The 25,784-nt window shown below is 40.5% G+C and overlaps 1 protein-coding gene across 2 annotated transcripts; it reads left to right on the top strand.

Moving 5' to 3' along the window:
- The first annotated feature begins 11,261 nt into the window (after nt 1-11,261).
- On the top strand, nt 11,262-24,970 carry MS4A6A (membrane spanning 4-domains A6A). Of its 2 annotated transcripts, XM_032152978.1 has the most exons (8): nt 11,262-11,386; nt 12,593-12,947; nt 14,189-14,349; nt 15,965-16,099; nt 17,634-17,690; nt 20,277-20,486; nt 23,433-23,534; nt 24,323-24,970. In XM_032152978.1, the coding sequence occupies exons 3-8, from the start codon at nt 14,203-14,205 to the stop codon at nt 24,416-24,418; spliced, it is 747 nt and encodes a 248-aa protein (XP_032008869.1). In that variant the 5' UTR covers nt 11,262-11,386; nt 12,593-12,947; nt 14,189-14,202; the 3' UTR covers nt 24,419-24,970. The 2 variants fall into 2 exon arrangements, with proteins under 2 accessions (XP_032008869.1, XP_032008872.1); XM_032152981.2 differs by lacking the exon at nt 11,262-11,386 and having other exon boundaries at nt 12,865-12,947; nt 20,277-20,382; nt 24,323-24,430.
- The last annotated feature ends 814 nt before the right edge of the window (nt 24,971-25,784 follow it).

The raw sequence follows: 25,784 nt of genomic DNA, 5'->3' as shown, positions 1-25,784 counted from the left end.
TCCTGACCTTGTGATCCGCCCAACTCAGCCTCCCAAAGTGCTGGGATTACAGGTGTGAGCCACCACACCCAGCCTGCTATCTCTTTATTAGTTGTCCCAAATTAATGATTTGGACAGAGATGTTTCAAGACATTTTAAGATCTAAACCATTAAACAGATATACCAAATAAAATACGAGACACAATTAGAAAGCAACTGATCTGAGGCTATTATTTATATAACAAATAAGGTTTTATCTTGTTAGAAACACCCACAGGCCCGCAGAGATCAGCCAGAGCCAGAGGACTCTTTCTAGCTGTTGATTCCTCCTCCTCACAAAGAGCCCACATGCTTCACTTTGCTTAATTGTCACTTTGAGGACAATGTTTCCTCCTTTCTTTCTTTCACACTTCCCTGTTTTCCTCCATTATAGGAAGAAACTTCTCGTTTATGTATGAGAAATAACAGTCCCTTTTATGAAATAGCTTATGCTGAACATTAGCCCTTCTTTCTCTGAATCCCTTGAATGCTGGAATAGTTGCCAGGTTGTTTTCAACTGAAGACTTCCTGTTGCCCAATACTAATTTATTCAGTGGAGATTATAGGAAAAATTAAAATTCTAATAAGCACATAAATATTTTTTCTTCTCTATTCCAGCCATTTAGGAACTTCTTAGTTCTTTGCTTAAGATAATATATGCAAAGGGAGAGATAAGTGAAGGAGATAGAGGAATATACTAATGGAGAAAGGAAAAGGAGATGCTACTTACTAGCTTCTAGCTTTTGTTTTCCAGCAATCCAAAGAATAATATCTCACTAGAGATTTTGTATCTGCTTCAGAAAGATATATAGAAAGAAAAGAGTTCCTACTGTACGGGGTATGAGAGGTATCATGGAATGGAAGGGATAACATGATAATTAAGAGAAGCACAGATGTCCTTAGGGAATAGAAGATTTTCTGGTCCTGAAGGAGAGGAGTTGGAAAGTGGGTAATGAAAACTGAGATGCAGATAGGACCTGGGAAACAGGGCTAGCTAGGAAACAAGAGCACAAATAATCGTTTTGGGTCCAAAGAGTTAAGGCCTTCTTATTCTCTAAGGAGAGATCCTTGGAACTAGAAAGGCCAGAGAGACAGACTTGCTCATGGACCTGCAGGAATAAGAGATATTTTATGGAGAATGTGCACAGGGAGTTGTATGTACACTTAGAGAACTGCAAAATTTCTCTCCAACCCCTTGTTGTCAAACATAAGCATCTGTTTTTGAGCTCTGACACAGGAACTTGGGATAACTAGATGACCTCTCAGCACAATAGGCTCTAGCAATAGGAAGTTGACTTGAGTGTCATCAGCAACGTGGTGGAATAGGAAGCCTTGGGCCCTCATTTCCCCATGGAAAGACTGACTTGACAACAATGTACGAACTACATTGCCTTTGTGAGAACTCCAGAAACTGGTTAAGAAGTTGCAGCACCTTAGGTGAATGCAAAGCCAGGAAAAGATGCATCAAAATGAGGAGAAAATGTTGTCGCATTTTACTCATTCCAGCCACTCTTTCACCCTGGCACAATGTGACTTAATCTACAGAAAACATTAAAGTTCCAGTGGAACATGAATTAAAAGAAATTAAAAACCGTGTAAGCAAAAACTCAGTTTTATGTAAAAAAAAAACAAAAAACAAAACAAAAAAAAAACAATTCCCCTTAAGGAAGAGAAAGGGCTGGAATCCTTTAAAATTAACTGCCTGTTTTTCTTTCTGAGGCTAGTGAGCCTTATCTCTCTCTTTCCCAGGCATTGTGAAGACCCTGTTTCTCTAGCTGTGCAGCTACAAGGTCACTAGACAGATAATCTCAAGTCATAAAACATGTTGTTTCTTGAAAAGGAAGAAATGATGTAATGCATGTCTTAATTAAATAACTGTCTTTGTTTCTTGCTTCTGTAATATGCTTCCTCCTGCACAGATCTCCCCCCGCCCCACAAAATGCTTAAAAGGTAACCACACTCTTTGTTCAGGGCTCATTCCTTTGGATGTTAATCTGACTGGGTTGGTGCACCTAAACAATTAAATAATTCCTCCTCAACCCCTCGGTGTCTCTGATTACTTAATTATCCCACTGCACCAGATTCTCCCTTAAAGAGGCAAGAGGAGTAGACCATGAGTCCAGCATTCTGGGTTTTGTGGGAGTTACCCAAGGTACTGGTTTCTGTCTTGCCTGACTCAGAGTGCAGAGTTGAATGGCATGTTGTGAGCCTTTGATAACAAAGTCAGGTACCCTATTTCAGCACTAGGGAGATTGTAGTACTGCAGGCAGACACCAGGGGGAGAAAGAGGAAGAAGCAGGCAAAACTCTTTTACTAGGAAATTACACACACTTCCCAAAAAAGTTTGAAGGGCCCCCAGAATCTCTAGCTATGCTAACCAGTAAAGGTCTTCCACTACATGAAGTCAGTTTGTAATGACTAGAAAAGGTTGGTGTTTTTTTCAAATGCCCAAATCTCAATAAAAGATCACAAGGCATACAGAGAAGCAAGAAAACATGGCCCAACTAAAGGAACACAATAAATCTCCAGAAACTACCTTTAAATAAATAAATATCTATGAGTTACATGATCTTTTAGAGATATTTGTACACTCATATTTATTGCAGCATTATTAATAATAGCCAAGAGGTGGAAGCAACCCAAATGTCCATTAATGGATGAATAAAGAAAATGTGGTATATACATACAATGAAACATTAATCAGCCTTACAAAAGAAGGAAATACTATCATGTGCTACAACGAGAAAGACACTTGGAGATCTCATGCTAAGTAAAATAAGCCATCACAAAAAGACAAATACTCTGTGATTCCTCTCATATGAGGTATCCAAAGTAGACATGTAGCAGGACAAGCTGCAGACAAAATCCCTCAGGCACTGAGTTAAAGAAGGAAGGGCTTTGTTCACCTGGAAGCTTCAGCAAGACTCACATGTCCAAAAACTAAGCTCCCCGAGTGAGCAATTCCTGTCCCTTTTAAGGGCTTACAACTCTAAGGGGGTCCATGTGAGAGGGTCGTGATCGATTGAGCAAGCAGGGGTACGTGACTGGGGGCTGCATGCACCGGTAATCAGAATGGAACAGAACAGGACAGCAATTTTCACAGTGTTTTTCCATACAATGTCTGGAATCTATAGATAACATAACCAGTTAGGTCAGGGGTCGATCTTTAACCAGGCCCAGGGCGCGGCACTGGGCCATCTGTGGATTTCATTTCTGCCTTTTAGTTTTCACTTCTTCTTTCTGTGGAGGCAGAAATTGGGCATAAGACAATATGAGGGGTGGTCTCTTCCCTTATTCCCCCCCCTTTGAGAATCTCACTCATTAGTGAATTTCACTAATGTATGGTTGTGTTTAGTGGTTTTCACTAATGAGTGAGATTTCACTAATGAGCGAGATTCTCATTTTCACTACCCATGTCTTCTTGCAAGACAGAGCCATAGTGATTAATATAGTACACTTGGGCTGAAGCATTTTGGTGAACTAAGGTAGCGATGAAGCTTTTTATCATTTGAAGAAGTACAGATAGCAAACAAGGGAGCAGTAAGCAGGTTTCTATTACTGTTATAACTCCTATTATAAGAGTTTTAATTCTTTCTAGCTCTGGGAACCATTTTCCAAACATGGCCCCAGGATCAAATCCATGCCACACTTGCACTGGCACATGTGCCAATTTTGTCATATTGCTAACTATGTCTTCAACTACTTGCCCTTGATCATCTATGTGTAGATAGCAATTAGTAAGGTTAAATTTCCTACAGACCTCTCCTTCAGCTGCTAGCAAGTAGTTGAGAGCCAATCTATTTTGATAGACAGCATTTCTCATCTGAGTTTCTTGCCAGGCCAGAATAGTCAAGGCTCTGCTGGTCTTATTAGTGATTATTTCTAAGACAGCTTGTAACCATGTGATTCAGTCGAGCATGTAAATGGGGGTCCAGTATCCCCACGAGCTATCTTTTGCCCAAGTAGCAGGCCCATAATATTGTATGATTCTTTCAGGGGACCATTTATTATCTTTCCAATTCCCTGTGGCTATGTTTCTTTTTTCACGGGAAGCATAGACAGGGAAGCCCAGGAGTTCGCCTGTCTTTATGGGCAGTAGGAAGAAAGATGATTTAATAGTATCAATAACACAACTACCTTCCCACTGGTAAGGTAATTTGGCATAAGGTCTATGCCCACATATCCAGTATAATCCAATGGGGGCTGTCCAGTCCTGATGGTACTCCAGGTGGGTCCGCATGGTTTGCAACTTTGGGAATTTACTAAATGGATTTTTCTTAGTGTGGTTTGAACTCCACTAGGTGGCTGTTTTTGTAGTACTATTATACAGTTTTTGCCCAAGGCAGCTGAGTCTCCCCACAGGAAGGATGAAGTCCTTCCCCACTCTTACTATACAGTATTGTCTAATGATTGAGGCTTTCAAGACCCAGAAGTTATCAGGATGATTCTCTTGAGCTGGGAATTTATCAGGAACTGGGTCTGTAGGTACTAATTCTCAGGCTTCCCATGGCCATTGATCTCCCAGTACAGTTCCTCCACATACATGACATGAAGTGACATTGAGAGACTGGGCTACATGCTCAGCTATTGCAAAAACAAATTTCTTGTTTTTCCTGAATTTCTGGTACTGGCACATTCAGTTCATCATAGAAGTTTGCAATACTGGCTCAGGAGCGTGCTTGTAAACTTCTTCTCAAACTGTGATATTTACTCGAGGATCCAGTCCAGCCCTATCAATTTCTAGGGTTATATGCTCCCATTTTTTCCAGGGAGGATCAAGGGGGTTGGTTATTACCAGTTGTAAGGGGTTACACTGACCACTGGTACAGGAATGGCCACTTTTCCTTTTCTGAAAGTGGACAGGATTTTTTTTCATTTTTTATCCAAGTAGCCTAAATGACACAAGACCAGTATCCACATTTATTTTCACACAGTCCTAATTCATGACAAATGTACTTATTTTTTGTCATGTAGCCTCTTTTTTAATTAAGAGAAACACACCCTATTTCTAACTAAGTACCATTAATGACAGCACAGGTATCAAATTTCAAGATGACTTGTTTGGGCACCCCTTTTCTTCTGTTTTGGCTAACACTTTACTAATATCGTTTATGAGCCCCCACCAGTCCTCAGTCCTTAATCTTATTTCAAAAACTGTGGTCATAGGGGGCTCAGATGGGTCATAACACACATAACACAGGTCATTTCCTGGGTTACATGCCTTGTATAGAATAATATTATACAAACGAGTTCTTTTCAGAGTTCCAGTACACTTATAATAACCATAAAATAATAGGACCATAGCAACTTTTTGTCCTACCTCAGTGACTTGATGTATACACTGGGAACAGTCCTCAGTCTGAGGAAGGTCAGTTGAAGTCCTTACTGTATAAGTACTAATTTTAAGGAAAATGAGTCCCACAGTGAGTTTTCTCATGCTTTGGCCGTGTGTGGACCAATCACCTTCTGGGTGTGACTGGAGCAGGGCTTGTCATCTTCTTCAGAGTCACTTTGCAGGGGTTGGTGAAGCTGCTAGCATCCACGTACAGCTCACAGTCTACTGATGTTCAAGGATGGTCTTGGAGGTTGGGCCTGCTAGAATAAACTGAGTCCAATACCTCTACATAGTTATGTTCAACTGAGCTCTCTGATACCGGGAGCAAGGTGGCAGGGCTTAGGGTATTGCAAACTTCAATGGTTATGGGGGATTTTCACATAGCAAGCTTTGCTACTTGGTTAATCTAGCATTTGTTAGCCAATGATGTCCTTTGGTATTCATCAAAGTTACCACAGCATGGGGGTAAAGGGTTTTGTCAGGTCAGGTAGCCCCAGGGCTGGGGCCAACATGAGTTTTTCTTTTAACTCATGAAAAGCTCGTTGCTGTTGGTTGTAATAGATGTAGTTTATCTAATCTACATATTTATTAACTGTTCTCTACTAAAATATTGACTTAAATCTTGCAGCTATTTGATTTCAAGCTTTAAATTGATCTGGTATTCCCCATGGGAATCCCATTGCATCTAAATAGATGTGAGAGTTGAAAGACCCATAAGGGGCTTCTCTCACTTTACGATGTCTTATTTTTCCTCCCTCTGGCTGATGAAATGCCAGGTTGAAAGGGATATCCAACAGGACTAAAGCACAAGTGCCACTCCTGTTATTCAGCAGAGTGCCCATTAAAGGTCCACCACAATACCACCACACATCCACTCTGGGATGAACAAGGGCTGACTGATTGACAAGCTCTTGAAAATTCTTAAGTTCACTGCATCCCTTCAGGTCTCCAAGGAACACTAAGTTTCCTTCCTGTTGTGAGAGACACGAAATAAACTTAGTGCTGGGAGACGGAAGCTGGATGGCCCTTGGGGGCTGACCCACAAGGTGCCAGACTTTGGGATATAGCAGAGAGAGCTTGGCACGACTTATTACTCCAGGCTGTAGAATCCTGGAAAAGAGCTACCACGCAGCCTGTGGTCAACTGGAGGACCACCTTAGTGGAAAGGGGAGAGTCTGGGCCTCTGGCCTGCCGTGTGCACAAGCATAACAATTGCTTTTGTTTAACGTGCAGATGGAATATTTGATCCATTTCAACCAGGCATTTGCATCTTGGTATCCTGTCTTAACTGCCAAAGTTTAAGTCTTTAACTTCTATGATCCTCTAGTAAAATGAATGTATGATTTTAGGAAATTACAAACACCAGTTGGGGCAGTCCATTCTTGCTCTTTAGTGGTCCACAAACATTGGACCAACTAAGGCATAAAAGCTCTACATTTGTGGGCAAGACTCCTGGTTGACACTGGAGACTTTATCGAAGTTTCCCCCAATTAAATGGCTCTAATTTACTAATGCCCAGTTTGAGGAGAGTCAGGAGGGACAGAGGTACTTTTCTGAAGTAGAGAGCTGTCTTTGACTTGGCAAGTCCCCACAGGGTATAACAAGGCAAGAATTAAATGCAACAGTTTGAGGCAAAATTGACTTGGTTATGTTAATAACTAGATGGTCAGCAATAGAGCGAGGAAAGAAGAAAGAGTAATAGAATAGATAAAAGAGCTAAATTTTTCTTAGCTTTAGTTTGGTAGGGATTTCCCCTGGGACTACGGCCCACGACTCTGGAGGGGGTGGTGCTTTCTTGACTGGTGTGATGAGTCCATCCTTTTTTCACTGTACAAACAGCAGTCTCAGTGGTTAGCGGCACAAGGTAGGGTCCTTCCTAGGCTGGCTCGAGTTTCCTCTTTTTTTTTCACCTTTTGATGAGAATGTGATCTTCAGGCTGGTGCTGGTTTACTGGAAATTGTAGGGGTGGTACATATGCTAAAAGACTTTTAGTTTTGAGGGAAAGGAAAGTGGAAGATAAACCAAGTATATAATTTTTCAGAAATTGACCTTTTGTTTTAAATGTGGGGACGTCAGCAGTGGACTTTATAGTCCTTGGTGCCTTTCTACTGAGAAATTTCCTCTAGCACCTATTTTTTATTAGTTTTTAGACCAAAGAAGCCAAGCAGCATTTTATATTCGATGCTTCCTGTATGATTTTATACCAGATAAGCTAAATGTCACCTCTATATTAGTGTGCTATTAATGTTAAATTTAGTTTTAATAAAACTTTGTAGGCATATTTATTTAATTTTTAATGTCAGACCATAAAGTAAGATTTTTATAGACTCTTTTTAACCTTTTATAATCTTTGTTAAAGAGCAGGTTAATACTTTAAGAAAAACACATTGTGTTTTTATTTTAACATTCAGTTCACAGAAAAACTGGATGATACCCCTTTAACTTTAGTCAATATGTTTACAGACAGAATTTCCTTTACAGTGGACATTTTAAAACTTGCTTAAACCTTCAAAACAATTTTTTAATCCTTTAATGTAGGTAAAAATCCACATTCTTTTGCCTCTTTATAATCCCGTTACCAGAGGTATATTTTACTTTTCTTATACACCTTGCACATAAACTGTTTTTTCAGTAGTTTTACATTCAGGAGGCCTAGCTACTTTTAAATTATACAACATTTCTTGCATAAATTCTTTTTTATAACTTCTTTTTCTTTTTCATGACTTTTGCAGACAATTCTTCGACATGACTCAACTTTCTGACATTACAAACATTTCTTTCTTTAAACAACCAGTTAATTTATTTCAGGACAAAAATTTACCATATAACATTCTTTTTACATAAATTCTGCCCCCCTCCCTTTTTTCTGCCTTTCTTTTTTTTTTTTTGGAGATAACCATTCTTTTCCAAAGCAAGCTTCCTTTATGTCTGTGGACTAGACTGTCTAAGGCCACAAGATTAGAAGTTACTATAATACATGTTACACTGTTAACTTTTAGCAAATTTTACTTTTGTTGAAAACCTTGTAAGTTTGGGATTTCAATTATCCTTTGCTATTAGTAAGACCTTGTTTAGTCCAAATTAACTTAGAATTGGTATAGATGGCTTTTTTTTTTCCTTCCATTACCCGGGAGGAACCATCTATCATCCTGTCCTGAAGGGAGTTCCTCCTAGGTCTGGTCGGACTTTTGTATGGTAATTAAGACTTAGATCCCCTGTTAGGAAACCTGCTGGGTTAAGGGAATTTTCAGTGGTTAATGTTAAATCATCTTTTTTTTTTTTCCCTTAGGATACTTCTGAATTGGTGAGGTGTGCTCACAATGAGGTTTCCTCTAAAAGTTATTTTTCTACTTTCTTCTGTTAGCAAAGCAGTTGCTGCTACAGAGTGAATGCATTTGGGCCATCTGCAGATTACTAGGTTAAGGATTTTTGATAGGAAGGCTACAGGTTCTCAGTGGCCTCAGTGCTTTTGGGCTATGCCCTTGTTTACACTTACAACAAAGTGGTATTGGAGTGTTGTAGGGTCACAGAGAAGACCTTCAATTATCAATTATAGCTTTTAAATTTACCCTGGCTTTTAAAGGAATGGGGTACACTGTTTTTTTCTTAACTACTAGTATATCTCTTTCTTTCTCTCTTTGACTTTCTGTCTCTTTCTCTTTGACTTTCCTTTTGCCTCTATCTCTTTCTCTCTCTCTCTGCCTCTCTCTCTCTCTCTCTCCTTGACTCCCTCTTTGTCTCTCTGTCTCTTCCTCTCTGTCTCTTCCTCTCTCTCTCTCTCTGCTGGTCTTTCCTTGCCTCTGCCAGCCACTTATGCTGCTGTTCTCTCAACCACTGTGAGTGGGTGGGAGGGGTGGAGGGTGGGGTCTAAAACCAGCTGTAACCAAGTGTCTATATATGGGAACTGGTCTGGGTGCCCTGGCTTACAAGTTACCTTGTGCCATACCTTTGAAACAAGGGACATGTCCAGGCTTCCTTCTGATGGCCAACCCACCTCTAATACTGGCCAGTCTATTTCACACAAAGTTCTAAGTTTTCCTGGTGTCATAGTAACACCGTAATCTGCCTTAAATCCTTTCTTGAAATTTTTCAACATAGTTCCCAGTGGGGTGGGCTTACTTTGTGCCTGACCCATGCTTCCTCAAGACAAAACACCACGCTCACACCACAAAACAAAGAATGGGTAAAAACAGCACACACACACTTTTACAGTTTACACCAAACCAGAATCAAAACCAAAATCAGAGTATCAAGAAATCCAAGCCAGGTCAAAACCAAAACCAAAGTATCAAGCAATCCAAGTCAAGTCAAAAACAAAAACCAAAGTGCTAGTACAGGCACACTGTGGGTGATCAGGCCATGCTTCCACTCAAATGGAGTGGGCAAGTTCCAAAGACCAGTCTTACCAAGTTTCAGATGTCCGGACTCCCAGTGCCAGTTCCTTCACAGTGTTCAGCCACTGCGTTGATCCTCTGCAGGGGCCTGCTGTGTACTGCTCTGATAAGGCATTCCACTGGGGCAATTGCCTACCTGGGAGTGCTCTCTGGATCTGTGTCACTCAAGCTGGCCAGAGTCCCCCACAGGGATGCTCCACAGGGCAGGCCTAAGCTACCTAAGGGGCTGCCTCGACTGTCCATTAATCACCTCACTTCCCTGTCAGGGAACCAAGAAATGTAGCAGGATGAGCCGCAGACAAAACCCCTCAGACACTGAGTTAAAGAAGGAAGGGCTTTATTCGGCTGGGAGCTTCGGCAAGACTCACATCTCTAAAAACCGAGCTCCCCAAGTGAGCAATTCCTGTCCCTTTTAAGGGCTTACAACTCTAAGGGGGTTCCTGTGAGAGGGTTGTGATCGATTGAGCAAGCAGGGTTATGTGACTGGGGGCTGCATGCACCAGTAATCAGAACAGAACAGAAAAGGACAAGGATTTTCACAGTGCTTTTCCATACAATGTCTGAAATCTATGAATAACATAACCGGTTAAGTCAGGGGTCGATCTTTAACCAGGCCAAAGGTGCAGCACAGGGCTGTCTGCCTGTAGATTTTATTTCTGCCTTTTAGTTTTTACTTCTTCCTTCTTTGGAGGCAAAAACTGGGCATAAGACAATATGAGGGGTGGTCTCCTCCCTTAGAGACAGAGCAAACATGGAACAGAAAGTAGGATGGTGGTTACCAGGGGCTAGGAATAGGAAGGACAGGGGTAGTTTTTCAATGGGTATAGAGTTTCAGTTTTGCAAGATGAAAAAGTTCTAGAGGTCTGTTACACAACAGTGTGAACAAAATTAATACTAGTGGTCTGTACACTAAAAAGTGGTTAAAAAAATGAATTATATGTGTTTTGTACCACAGTTTAAAATTTTAAAAATAAAAGTTGAGAAATTGATTTAAAGAAAATATTGTTTTGTTTCTAGCACACCTGCCTTTACACAGAACACACAAAAACCCTTCTGTTCCTAGGTCAGTAGTTCTCAACATGAATGTGAGGGGATTTTGTTCTCCCTCCATCAGGAGACATTTGACAATATCAGATACTGTTTCTGGTTGTTATACATAGGGTGGGATTGTGCTGGCATAGGCCAGGGAGCCTACTAAACATCCTACAGTGTGCAGGATAGCCACCTACTACAAAGAATTACCCAGTCCAAAGTGGCATCAGTAGGTTATTTGAGAAACCTGTCCCAGATCATTAATCAGAATGTGTTATTGATATATCAGTCTTCTCCCTTCTAGTTAGGTTGGTAGAATTCAGACTCTGGAAGAAACTGGGAATGTAAAAGGCTGAATGAGTGTTAGCTGAAAGACAAGAGAAAAGAGTCTTGTTTGAAGCTTATTAAAGCCAAAATGGAAAAAAAAGAGGGGGGAGGATTGGGGGTGGGGAAGACAGTCAACATACCACTTTTAGGCCATCATTCTGAAGGGTTCTATGCTAAGCACCTTACATATGTTGTCTCACATAATCCTTAAAACTCAGAAATGATTTTAAATTAAATAGCACAGAGAGGAGAACACACTAGAGAGGGAGTCTTTGCTTAGGTAGGCAACTTTACCTGGCTTATTAGCACTTTCCCCTGAAGGGAAAGGGGGTGTGATTGCTCCTGAAGAGACCAAAGAGACTGGGCTCCTTTTTAATCAAAGCTCAGGAGGAGAGCAGCATTCCACCCTTTTACAGATGCTGTGAGGGTGACAAAGATGCAGGGCACCCATTGGAAACACAGATGGCACTCTGCAAAAGAGGAAGGGGCGCCAGAAGCTTGGGTGAGTGAGGTTGGAGGTGATGCTGCCCCTCTCCCCAGGCTTTCTGGGTGAGTCCATTCCTCCTCTTAGATTTATTGTTAGAACTTAAGACAAGCCAATTACATTTCGTAATGTCTGTGTCATTCACGCACTGAGAACTAATCCAGCCTCCTAAATGGTGCTTCTTAACTCCTTTCTTCAACAGGAGAGTTAATGTGTGGAATTAAGTGCAGAATCCATGGCCCTCTGAGGTGACGATGATGGTTCAGGTTGTGTTTCTGGGTTCATTCTGGAAGCTCCCCCAAGGAAAGGAGGAAGGAAGCTTGCAGGGTGGGGCTTTACCATTGCCCTGACTGGCTCTGGTTTCCTTGCCTGATACATTGAAGTCAGCTTCCAAAGAATGCCACCCAAGGTTTTGAAGGGGCACAGTGCTTCTGTCCTCACAAAACCAGCCTGCATATGAGTTTACTGAATTCATTTAGGTCCTGCTGAATCTTTCCCGTTTGTTCCTTCTCTGTTTCAATATTTCAATACTTCCCTAGAGGGGCCTAACCTTTCTGGAGGGCAAAGGTCTGTTGTTAGAGAAAGAGAGCAGCCAGAGGAGGAAGATGACTTGAGGGTAGGCAGCAGATGGGCAATCAGTATTGAAAGGTTGCTTTCAGCCTGCCAAGACTTGGGGAATTAGAAAAACAAGATAAAACAAAACAAACAAACTATATATATAAAACAATTTTTAAAAAGTTTTTTATGTTCTATATTACTATTATTAGCTATATATTAATGAATGTTCCTTTAAAGCAGTATAGTAATTATTGCTATTATTATTATTATGGTTAGTTACATACAATGGAATATTGTTCTTTCTCTATATTATGATTACTAGCACTATTACTGTTATTAGTTACATGTTATTGAAAGCTTCAAAGCAGCATAGGCTTTTTATAAATATTTTTGCTCATCTTTATGACAATTCTCCAGTGTTGCTATTGCTCCTCTATTTAACAGATTAGAAAACTGAGGCTCCAAGAACAGACTTGCCTAATAACAGGGAACTTGTATGTCTCGAAGTGGCAATTCACACATAAGGCTCCGTGACTCCTGAACTCTCACAATTATTAGTTGGTTCTTTTCATGGTTTTTTCTGAAGTTGCTAGAAGTTTACAGAAAAGGAAGTGCAGGAACATTTCACAAATCTACAATCTGTAAGTATCACATCCTGTATAGCTCTAAACACTGGAATAAGGAAGGGCTGATGACTTTTAGAAGATGAAGGTAAGTAGAAACCATTGATGGGACTGAGAAACCAGAGTTAAAACCTCTTGGGAGCTTCTGAGGACTCAGCTGGAACCAACGGGCACAGGTAGGTAATGCTGAAAGGCTTTTCTCATCTCACCATTCTCTTGCCGTGACCTCCATAGATGAGTAATTGAACTTGAAACTCCTTGACAGCATTTAAGAGACACTAGGGCCTTTTGGAAATAGAGTGGGCAAATGGAAGGAGTATCTGTGTTTAACTCTGTTTCTGCTGTATTCTAATTGCATAAACTCAGTGGGTCGCTTACCTAAGGTTGTGTAATTAATGGGAGCAGAGCTCTTGTCTCTTCAAATGTGTTTAGACCATTTGTAAACTGGGCAGTCTGTGGGCTGAGAATGGTGCAGTGAAAAGGGGTCCAAGCTGAGCTTAGCAACAAATACCACAGCCTACTTGGTCTTTATGCTAAAAAGTGGGGAGGACCAAGGACGAGAGCCTATGTGTTATGACTCCAAGACTCGTTCTCATAGCACTGCATGCAGCTGCTTCTCCAGCCTGAGTAAACTCAGTCACAGGCTGGCATTGCCAGGTGAGAAATTAGGAAGAGGTAGAACGATCTAGAGATTTATGCAAAGGCTTCAGAATCCAGGAAAGCTGAGATCCAAGACTGGTTTTACGGCTTCCCAGCTGTGCGAACCAGGGTGAACAATAAGGGTAACTGCAAATATTTCTTCAGCATTAACTCTGGGCCACACATATATGCAATATGTATATTATTTGCATTCATAACTTAAACTTTATTTTACATTTTCTTATTTATTACATGTTTTTACTAACTTACTAACATGCAGAGCTATTCTAAGGATTAAAAGCACTGCAGGATAAAAATTAAGAACATGCCTAGTAAAATATGATAAACATATCTAAGATGAGTGCTAATAAATAGTATTATTAGACAAGAAATAAGTAAGCAGAGTTTATTTATTAGTCTGAAAATTCATCAAATATATGGCAATACAGTTGTTGTCAGTAGAACTAGGGGAAAGGGAGGTTGTTGCATATTGCAAATTTCATGTGACCATTTGCCTCTGGACATTGGGACTTCTCAAGATTCATGCTGCTGCCACCCTGTGATGTGTTTATTATCTATAACGGACTGTGTCAAACATTATGGAAAAATCCTCATGAAACCAAAGTTGTGTGGTTTTCACTATTCCATACTATCAGTTTCTTTCTCTAATGGACAGGCCAAGCCTGGACTAATTGGCAAAGACTGAATTACTGTTTTTGGAGCCAGAACCTGGGAGCTCTGTACTTTTTAAGAGCTAAATCTATTTTTTCTTCCATAGTTGGCAACACCATCATGACATCACAACCTGTTCCCAGCGAGACCGTCATAGTGCTCCCATCAAATGTCATCAACTTCTCCCAAGCAGAGAAACCCGAACCCACCAACCAGGGGCAGGATAGCCTGAAGAAACATCTACACGCAGAAGTCAAAGTTATTGGGGTAAATCTAACTCAGAACGTGTTGGAGAGGGGTTGGGGGAAGTGCCAAGAGATGATGTATGTCTTGGGACTGGACACCTGTCGTGAGTGTGGAGACCCTAAAGTTTTGCTGGAGGGACTTCGGGGTAAAAGCCACTTGGAGAAAACTGTCCCAGAACTTTTCCACAAGAGGTTGTCTTAGAAATGTTTTTTCCCTTATTCTGAATATGAGGAATTGATTTTCTATTATTGTCTTTGTATTTTTACAATACAGTGCTTCTCTATATTTTCTTTTACAAAAGTAATGGTGGTAAATAATTACATATTGTGTGTACGTGTATATATTTCACAATTGCATGCTTAATAATCCACACTGACTTTTTGCAAAGAATTTTTACCTCACTGCAAATTAGAGGAAATATACACCTCCTTTCCCTCTTTTCTCCTTACCTTTTTGAGAATGGAAATGATATTCACCTTTTGTTTGTCTGTTTCTCCTCTCATCCAGAATTTATTAAAGAAGCTGTATTGCATGAAGGGAGGAGAGAAAGAAGGGATCTATCCTGGATTGGGAGGGAAACACAGAGTTTTGGTTTCTAGACTTGCCTCTGCACTTACGTGATCTGAGGTGAGGCACTCTGTTTGACTGGATTTCAGGACCTAGTGGGACTAGTTTCCTTGCCTCATGTACAATCACATGGGTTTCTATGAGGCTCATGTGACATAAGGTCTAGAAAACTTCTTGGTAAATGATAATAGAGCTGTGAATCTCTGAGGTGGATGTCCAGGAGGGAAAACTACCTCCTAAGACAGAGCTTCAGTTATACATGAGAACGTGCAGTATTTGGTTTCTGTCCCTGTGTTAGTTTTCTAAGGGTGGTGGCCTCTAAGTGATGAGAACACATGGACACGTAGAAGGGAACAATGCACACTGGGGCCTTTTGGAGGGTGGAGGGTGGGAGGAGGGAGAGGGTCAGGAAAAATAACTAGTGAATACCAGGCTTAATACCTGGGTGATGAAATAATCTGTACAGCAAACCCCCACGACACAAGTTTACCTATGTAACAGACATGCACTTGTACCCTTGAACTTAAAACAAAAGTTAAAAATAAAAGAGCTTCCAGAACTTCAGCTATAGGGTTGTGAACTGCAGTTTCCAAGGAGGTGACCAGAGGGGCAAACTCCATGTCCAGTGGAGTCTGGGAGATGAGGAGAGGGACTTCTGCAATGCAAATACTGCAGAGAATGTGGGGGCTTTCAGATGCCCCTGTTGTCAGAGAGGTAGAAAGACAGTTAACTAGTCATGGACTTAGAGGTCCTGAGAGCTGGGAAAGCAAATCTCAGCACTTGCTGTGAGCTGGAAGCAAGTGTCATGAGCAGACCAGGGCCTGTGAGGCAGAAATGCAGAAGCCTTCCCGAGCACCTGCCAGACACCCGAGACTGTGGCTTCTGTGGCAGAGCTGCACACCCTCCAGGATGTCTTTTCATATTTCTCACTCCAGAGTTTCCACAGGGTTTGTATCCTCATTAGGATCTTGCAGAAGGCGATAGTGCATTAGTGTCATGGGAGCGGCAAAAAGGCCCTGTCTTTACAAATGCTGGTTTTCATCCTCAATCTCCCTTTCTCTTCCCACAGACTATCCAGATCTTATGTGGCATGATGGTGCTGAGCTTGGGGATCATTTTGGCATCTGCTTCCTTCTCTCCAAATTTTACCCAAGTGACTTCTACGCTGTTGAACTCTGCTTACCCATTCATAGGACCCTTTTTTGTGAGTACAGTTTCTGAGGAGGGCAGGATGGGGCAAAGAGGGGAGGAAGATGCCAATAGCTTAGACTTTCCACCTGCCACCCTGCTATGTTTGATCTGCCAGGAGCAAGTAGCCAACGATGAAGCTTGTTCTCCTGTGTGTGTAGTTCAGGGAGGATTGAGTTGGGTAGGATGACAGGGGCTGCCTGATTTTAGATCAATTTCTTATCAGACTCAAATAAACATTTCTTTTGAAGATCATCTTATTTTTCACGTTATCATCTTGAGCTATGATGAAGCTAGTGACTTCTCTCCAGGTTTAGGCAAAAAAAAAAAAAAATCCATGAATTAGGATAAAGTTGGGAAGAAACATTTTATAAAAAAAAAAAAAAGAGCATAAATGGAAGACGTCACACAGTCACAGAGAAACCACACTGTGATCCCCCCATGCTTGTGCGGATCATGGAGGAAGGAGAACTTACATCTCTGAGCATTTTGAAAATACTTTTACTGCATTGACTGATTGCCGGGTAAGGCTGAGCAGATATCTATGCCCAGTAACTGACAGGAAATTCCTCTTAAATAGCTGCAAGTCTGGAGTTTCAAAAGGACTTGGTAGTCCTTTCCTCAGAGAACTTCTTTCTCTTAGATGGAGACTTTCTCATAGTTGAGTTTCCCTTTCATAGATATTTTTTCCTTCAACTTCCTGCAATTCAGTAGCTATTTGTTTTTCTTACATTTGTGTATTCGATGCACCAAGAAGTCCACCTTTTTGTGTATCTTGTCCATTTTTCTTGTCTTATTAACTAAAGTTACACTTGGATTTAGAGTTCATCAGTTTTCCCCAAATGACCTTTTTCTGTTCCAGGATCCAAGCCAAGCTACTACATTACACTACATTACATTTAGTCATGATGTCTCCTCAGTGTCCTCTAGGCTGTCTCAGATTTTCCTTTTCCTTGAGAACTTTGAGAGTTTTGGGTAGTGCTGGCTGAGATTTTTGTAGAATGTTCCTAAATTTGGGTGTGTCTGATTTTTTTTTTTTGATGTTTAGAGTATGGTGATGAATTTTTGGGTGATGATGATGAGGTAAAGCACCATTTTCATCAAGTCATATCAAGAGTCATGCTACCAACATAATGTCACTGACACAATTAACCTTGATCAGGTGGTTGGGGTAGTATTTTCCAGGTTTCTCCTCTGTAAAATTACTTTTTTTTTTTAACCATTGCTTTCATGTCCTTCTCTAGAGAACATCTTACACCAAAACTGTCTCATTTTATTAAAAAAACAAAAATTCTTTCCTGGCTTTTAAGGTCTTTTTTTGTTTAGTGGGATACTTTTTTGTTTATTAGGATATATTTCTGCTATCTTTTTTTTCTGATGCTATCTGAATGTTATATGGACAAAGGGACAAATCCATGTCTTTAAATGGAACTTACCTCATTCATCACTGGTTTCTCAGGGATTTTCCATGAGAGTTGTCTATAAACATTGTGATAGTGACGTCACAGTTACTCTGTACATGGACCTGACCATTTTCTCTTTTATCTTAGTTTATCATCTCTGGCTCTCTATCAATCGCCACAGAGAAGAGGTTAACCAAGCTTTTGGTGAGTATGAGAACTATAACCCACAACCCAATGGATCAAAATAAAACTTAGACAGAACTCGTTAAGGCTAGTCTTTCTACTTTGCAAAGCTGAAAACTCAGTTCCAGAGCAGTTAGTCATTAGAATTAGGAGCCAGGCCTGGATCCTCTGTATCCTTGTTCAGAGCACATTTCTCCAATTATTGTACCCTACATCAAAGTCTGCATTCAGGGGATTATAATATTCCCTCTGCCCATGCCAAAGAATCTATCACAGAGAAATTGTGCCTGTTTATGATGTCCTTTTGGTGATAATTGGCCTTCAAATTCAGGTTTTCAGCGGCAAGGAAGCTGACAGTGTTATAAAGAGGTCTATTGGTTGGGGTCCATTCTTTAAGCCCAGGTGTTAAAACAACCCTTGAAAAAAAATGAGTCAAAGTGTTGTTCATGTGAGGTATCCGAAGTAGACACAGAGGCTACTGCAGTATACTACAGACATTAGGCCTGATGTCTCCCTCAGGCTCCTTTAGACTTTCTCAGATTTTCCTTTCCCTTGAGGACTTCAGTAGTTTTGGGTAGTGCTGGCTGACTGTATGCTTTCATCTATCTCACCGGAAGCATAATACTTTTATTTTGTTTGAGTATAAATTCTTGCACCCTAAAACGTTGTCCTTAGTCATTTGTATTGGCTAACAAAAAAACAAACCAACAACAACAAAAAAAAACAAAGCTTTACCAGTCTTTATCCCTTATTCCAACAAAAACTAGAGTTGGAAGTGGCAGGGAGATAAAGGCTGGATTATAGGGAGAATCTTCTCTTGTCTTTAAAGTTTCATTAAGTCTTCACTGAATCCATTATCCCTCAAGGGGTTGATATTGGAGATTATGTGAGAGAATGTCATACCATGCAATTGCACCGAAACTCAATTTGGAAGCTCTGACTAAGGAAGTGAGAAAGAGAGCCCAGAGAAATGCCAATTCTTTTTCTCATCAGTATTTAGAGATTATTATTTGGAACCCTCAGTTAGACTCCGAACTACTAACTAGATCTGTGCTGTTTAACTTTCTATGATGATGGAAATGAAATGTAACTTTCTATGATGATAGAAGTGAAATGTAACTTTCTGTGATGATGGAAATGCACTACAGCTGTACTGTACAATATGGCAGTCACATGTGGCCATCAATGGTGTGAAATATAGATAGTGCAACAGAATAAAAATTTCTCTTAATTTTACTTTAAATATAGATAGTCCATGTGGCTATTGGCAACCATACTGAGTAGCCTGGCACAAAGGTAGTGCTTTCAAACTTTTAGAAGGAAATATATGGGCCTCTTACTCCAGAGAACAATCCCACAGTGAACACGCAGGAAGCTCAAGGATGCAGGATGTGGTCTCGGGGTGGGCTCAGACTCACCAGAGACATCGAGGCTTTAGTGAGTTCTACTCTTGTCACACTTTGTACCAGCCCTTTTTGAGATTGAAGAAGTGTGCCATCTCAAGACAAATCTAGCTTATTCTAAGAAATACAGACTCTAGGCATCAAGACTACTACTGGCTAGTAGGAGGCCCAGGAGTATACACTTCAGTCATTATGTTGGGAAATTGGGGTCCCAGAACATCAACTGGTGAGTTCCTAAAAGAAGTGCCCATATGGGATTAAATAACACTCTACTGTACGGCTGTGGGGTGTGCCCTGTAGCCTACCTACCTGTAACAATAGCTTTCAGAATGCTCTGAGCTCAATTCTCTTTTCTGCGTGAGTTGGAGTAAAGGAAGTCACTTCTGAGGTCAGTTTATTTATTCCCTTCACTTCATAAATGTAGAAATGAGAACTAGAGTGGGACATAAAACCAAGGAACTGATTACCCAAGGGAATAAGCCAAGGCAAGCCTAGTACTGTGACCTCAATATTCTGACCTCCAGTCCAGACCTTTTTCTTGTCCCTCCCGCTGCCTCCCACACATTACACCATCACTGGGCCCGCACCTAGACCTCTGCCCACAGCCACCCCATACTGCGCTCAGTGTGGCCAATCATATGCCTGCCCAGGTTCTAGGGCCTGCCTGAGACTCAGAACCATCCCCTCACTCATTTTTGAGAGGTGTGCTTTTGAGAGAGGCAATGGGCACACAAGAGTGAGCTGTTAGGTTGGTGCAAACATAATTGTGGTTTTACCGCAAAAACTGCAATTACTTTTGCACCATGCTAATACGTGATCTACCTTTTCCGTGTGGCTGATGCTTCCACCAGGGGTTTTTGAGTTGAGCGAGAGAGAAACTGCATCTGGTACATTGACACCTTTGCTCTGGGTCACGCTCTCTTGGTAATGTTGCAGGTAAAGCCTCATGAAAGCCCTGCTATCTGTCCTGGGGAAAGAATTTAGGAGAGTAACATTCTCTACCACACCACTGAGCTCCTGCTTAAGGTGAACCAGTTCATATGGTCATTCATTCAGCCAAGATTTACCCTGGAGATTGAGAGATTTTTGCTGGACACTGGAGAGGAGGGGACAGATAAGGGAATAACTTACAATTTAATGGCAAAGACATATAAGAGATTCATGAGTTATTAGCAATGATCCTTACCCAGCATTTCTCTTTCAGGTGCATAGCAGCCTGGTTGGAAGCATTCTGAGTGCTCTGTCTGCCCTGGTGGGTTTCATTATCCTGTCTGTCAAACTGGCCGCCTTAAATCCTGCCTCACTGCAGTGTGAGTTGGACAAAAATAATATACCAACCAGAAGTTATGTTTCTTACTATTATCATGATTCACTTTATACCACGGACTGCTATACAGCCAAAGCCAGTCTGGCTGTAAGTATTTTTAGATGGGATGTTCTAATCTTATGAGGTATTCAAAAGCCTTGATTTCTTGTTATTCCTTCTTTTGAAAATCTCTCTATTGGTTTCTGGTTTGGGCATCTGGGGGAAAACCAGGATTATGTAAATCAAAGGGGACTACATGGATGTGATTAAGGGGATTAGATACTAATAGAGTGGAATTGAAAATGTTAAATAAGGTTGATGATGAAAAACTAAAACATTGTAGAGGTTCTTAATTATCAAACTAATCCAATTTTGGAGGCATAAATTATGAGTTTATCAAAATGAGAATCTTGGTACATGGGGTGGATTAAGAATGGAAACAGAGCAGAAAGACCCAGGAGATCAGAATAGGCCAACAAGGAAACTTAGTATGTGTGCATGGTAAGGAGTTAATTTGGTTTGAGAAGACATCAGATTCAGTACTAAGAAAAAAAGAATAGGAAATATGGGGTTAGAAGATAAGGGCTTCTTCTTCTAATGATCACAATAATGAGTAATACTGATCAGGTGAGAATGCAACATTATTGTTGCTTTTTGTTATAGCTGAAAGAAGTATGATATATTAAATCAGGAGATAAGAAATACAGGGAGATGGAGAGCGTAACTGAGAAGATTGCAGGAGAATTCTATCTCTTTGGAAGAAGAAAAACAATGAAGTTTGGCTAACAGAAATAATATGTCTGAAGTTGAAAGATTAAGGGGCATGTGCATAGTCAGCAACACACAGAGAAAAACAGGCAACATAAGAGTAAAGAGACAGCTGGGCTCAGTGGCTCACGCCTGTAATACCAGCACTTTGGGAGGCCGTGGTGCATGGATCATGAAGTCAGGTGTTCAAGACGAGCCTGGCCATGACGGTGAAACCCCGTCTTTACTAAAAGTACAAAAACTAGCCGGGCGTGGTGGCAGGCAGCTTTAATCCCAGCTACTTGGGAGGCTGAGGCGGAGAATTGCTTGAGCCTGGGAGGCGGCGGAGGTTGCAGTGAGCTGAGATCACGCCACTGCACCCCAGCCTGGGTGATAGAGCAAAACTCCGTCTCAAAAAAAAAAAAAAAGAATAAAGAGATAGCAGAATATTTGTTGTCCTGCAATCAAAAACAAGATAAGCCAAGAACTCAGCTGGAAGATGGAAAGATAGAAAGGTCTGGTCAAAGTCATGTTTGTATAGCACTCATTACAGGAAACAACAGGTGCTGGAGAGGATGTGGAGAAATAGGAACACTTTTACACTGTTGGTGGGACTGTAAACTAGTTCAACCATTGTGGAAGTCAGTGTGGCAATTCCTCAGGGATCTAGAACTAGAAATACCATTTGACCCAGCCATCCCATTACTAGGTATATACCCAAAGGACTATAAATCATGCTGCTATAAAGACACATGCACACGTATGCTTATTGCAGCACTATTCACAATAGCAAAGAGTTGGAACCAACCCAAATGTCCAACAACGATAGACTGGATTAAGAAAATGTGGCATATATACACCATGGAATACTATGCAGCCATGAAAAATGATGAGTTCATGTCCTTTGTAGGGACATGGATGAAACTGGAAAACATCATTCTCAGTAAACTATCGCAAGGACAAAAAACCAAACACCACATGTTCTCACTCATAGGTGGGAATTGAACAATGAGAACTCATGGACACAGGAAGGGGAACATCACACTCCGGGGACTGTTGTGGGGTTGGAGGAGAGGGGAGGGACAGCATTAGGAGATATACCTAATGCTAAATGACGAGTTAATGGGTGCAGCACACCAACATGGCACATGGATACATATGTAACAAACCTGCACATTGTGCACATGTACCCTAAAACCTAAAGTATAATAATAATAATAAAAAAAAGAGGGCCTTGCTCCCAAGGTAATGGTGTAATGAGAAAAAGTACAAGTAAATGAGGCTGACAATAATTGGCACAGATTAACACCTGGCACAGCCAGTTCCACCTTGGGAAAAATTCTGAAGAGAAATTTCAGAGAAATTTGGTAGTGATAAAGTATAAGTTCATGATGGGACGATTTTACACTGGAAGTGAGAGAGATTCTGTCGAGTTTGCTTGCTGCAACAATTTCTAGGTAATGGAAAAAGTTATATCTTCTCTTTAACTGTGTGTAAATACCACAAACCAAAATTTCATGTGATCAAATTATCTCCCTTTATTATCAGATGGCCAATTCTGCACAAAGAATGTCTCAGGACAGAAATGGTAGAACTCATCCCTGTGAGTTGGTGTTGGTGATTAGCAATTCTGACAGTTTACTACTTTCACTGTTTTTTTCTAAGCCTTACAGTCGCCCCCCCAAAAAAAAAGAAAAAAAAAGAAAAAACATAAAAAACAACAAAGAAACAACAACAAAAATCAAGAAGAAATGCAAAGGGGTTCAGATACATAGACAGGGATGTCAATACTAAATTTTACAAAGGACCTGCACAGTCAAAACCTCCTTGATCCTTACAAATCTCTGAGAATGAAATGTTAGTATGCATGTTTGACACATGAGGAAACAGGAGCTAGAGAAAGAGAGAGACTTGTCCAGGCTTACACAGCTACTCAGCAGTAAAGGTGAGACTGGAACGGAGCTGCTGATTCTCAGTCCTGGGAGTTATTACGCCACTCTGCTTTCTTACCGGGTGAACAATGTCATCAGAACTATCGATGTCTCAAAGAAGTAAGAAATAAGTGTATGAAGTAGATTAGTTGATTTAGTTACTCTTCATCTCCCTTTCGCCTCTCAAGGAAATGAGTTAAGGGGTTGAATTAAGACAATTGTGAGGTGTGGGAGGAGCAGTTTTATCTTCCTGATGGTGTCCTTTCTTCATTCTCTAATGGGTGAGGTGGTCTTCATCTCTATGGTCACCTCTCAACTAGGCATGAAGGCTTCAGCTGACCTAAGCAACACCAATCTTTTATTTCTTGACTTTCAGGGAACTCTCTCTCTGATGCTGATTTGCACTCTGCTGGAATTCTGCCTAGCTGTGCTCACTGCTGTGCTGCGGTGGAAACAGGCTTACTCTGACTTCCCTGGGGTGAGTGTGCTGGCCGGCTTTGCTTAATCTTGCCTAGTGTATCTTATCTCTGCACTGTGTTGAGTATGTCACCAAGAGTGTTAGAAGGAACAACCAGCCAGTCATGAGATACACATGGGAGGGCATTTTCATGGTGATGGAAGACCGAGAAGAAAAGCAGATGGCAATTGAGTAGCTGACAAGCTGAAAATTCACTGGATATGAAAATAGTTAAAATGAGAAATCAACTGGTTCAATCTTCCCATTTTGTCAATGAAGAGAATGAGACTCTGGGAAGTTAAATGACTGGCCTGGCATTATGCTATGAGTTTGTGCCTGTGCTGAGGACACTAGAACCTGGCTTGCCTCCCTTTTAAGCAGAAACAATTTCTGCCACAACCACTAGTCTCTTTAACAGTATTGACTTGGTAAAGGGCATTTACACATGTGACTGGATCCAGTGAATGTCTTATGCTCTGCTTTTGCCCCTGGTGATCTTAAAATTCTTTTGCCTTTTAAAAGATATATTAAAAATGTATTGTTGAATCAAATTCCATGGGATACCACCCCTATGGACTTATGGCTTTATTTAACTGAATTAAAAAGCCTTGATTTATCCAAAATTGTATTATAGAGTGTAGAATGAATACTAGGGTGATAAATTGCAATTATTTGAAGAACCTGATGATATGCTCTACTTATCTTGGATTAGCTAAGAATTCTATGTATACAGTTGGACAAATGGCATATGTACATCTATTTTGAACCGGATTGAAGTCTGAAGACCTAACATACTTTGTTTCTTCTAGAGTGTACTTTTCCTGCCTCACAGTTACATCAATAATTCTGGCATGTCCTCAAAGATGACTCATGACCCTGGATATGAAGAACTATTGACTTCTTAAGAAAAAAGGGAGAAATATTAATCAGAAAGTTGATTCTTATGATAATATGGAAAAGTTAATCATTATAAAAAAGCAAAGCTTGAGTTTCCTAAATGTAAGCTTTTAAAGTAATGAACATTAAAAAAAAAACATTATTTCACTGTCATTTAAGATATGTGTTCATTGGGGATCTCTTGATTTGCCTGACATTGACTTCAGCAAAAGCACAGGGCTGTAAATTACCATTTACTAGACTAGCCAAATAGTCTGAATTTCCAGAAAACTAGGCAGAATGATCATTCCCAGAAACATTTCCTAGAAAATGTTTCCCAGAAAACTAGGCGGAATGATCATTCAATGGATCACAGTGAAGCAAAGGACACAACTTTTTATTGTACCCCTTAATTGTCAACAGGAGTTAACTGATTTGTTGTGGTGCTCAGACTCTTTTATAGAGGTGCTAGTGTTTTATCCTATGTATTTTACCTCATTAGTGCATAAAGGCAAGCCACATATGATGAAGTCTCAGGGTATATGAAAGTAGCTGGCTTCAAAATAAAATCTTTGAGTGCATATTTTGTTTTAACACTCATTTTGTTGTTTTTTCCTTTAAACACAGAATAAGTCAACAATGACAGACATAAACCCAAATTTGAACTCCATTTTCTCCCCATCAAAAATTCAAAGAAAACAAATGAGCAAACAAAAGCTAACCAGGAATACTTATTTGTTATGAAGCAATGACCAGTTCATACTTATCTTCTTATTGCAAGAAAGACTAATTGTTTTTGTATAAATGTTAAGTCTCAGCATGTGTGCACACACACACACACGTAGGAAAGTATTTTAATTTTACATGAGCTCCATTTCGTTGAAAGAACTGGTCGTGTTTCTCTTGCTTTTACCCACTGTAGCAGGGGTCATACCCACTGTATCAGATATCCTGATACTCAGCTTTTCTGCTGTTTTTTTCCGGTCTGAAACCGGACTGTCAGATTCTTTGATTTTAGCTTTATCTTCAAACTCTCGTTCATTGTGTCTTCTCTCTGTCCATTGCATCCCCCACTGACACACACCACTTCTTTTATTTATTTACCTACTGTGGACATTCAACTTTTGTAGACACTTATTGGATACCAGACACTATGTCAAATAAGAGAAACAGAGATGACAGTGAAATTAGGGATGTATACAGCGCACTATTATTTGAACACAGAATAAAGCATACCTTCTTCTGCCTAAAAGAATGTAGGGGATAAACAGGTGTGTGTGTGTGTGTGTGTGTGTGTATGTATGTGTATGTGTGAAAGAGAGAGAGTCCTTCCTTTGAAAAGCCACCTCCCCCATATCAATCACATGGTGCCACCTTCAGCCACAGGAGAGGACT

The sequence above is a fragment of the Hylobates moloch genome, unplaced genomic scaffold, assembly GCF_009828535.3.
Source record: "Hylobates moloch isolate HMO894 unplaced genomic scaffold, HMol_V3 SCAFFOLD_5, whole genome shotgun sequence".
Taxonomy (NCBI): Eukaryota; Metazoa; Chordata; class Mammalia; order Primates; family Hylobatidae; genus Hylobates; species Hylobates moloch.
This window is presented reverse-complemented; position numbering and strand designations above follow the sequence as displayed.

Excerpts from the sequence above, each read along its gene's own strand:
- MS4A6A (XM_032152978.1), top strand. The coding sequence starts at position 14,203 with ATGACATCACAACCTGTTCCCAGCGAGACCGTCATAGTGCTCCCATCA. Across the intron at positions 14,350-15,964 it reads CAGAAGTCAAAGTTATTGGG|ACTATCCAGATCTTATGTGG; the intron begins GTAAATCTAACT and ends CTCTTCCCACAG. Across the intron at positions 20,487-23,432 it reads CAGCCAAAGCCAGTCTGGCT|GGAACTCTCTCTCTGATGCT; the intron begins GTAAGTATTTTT and ends CTTGACTTTCAG.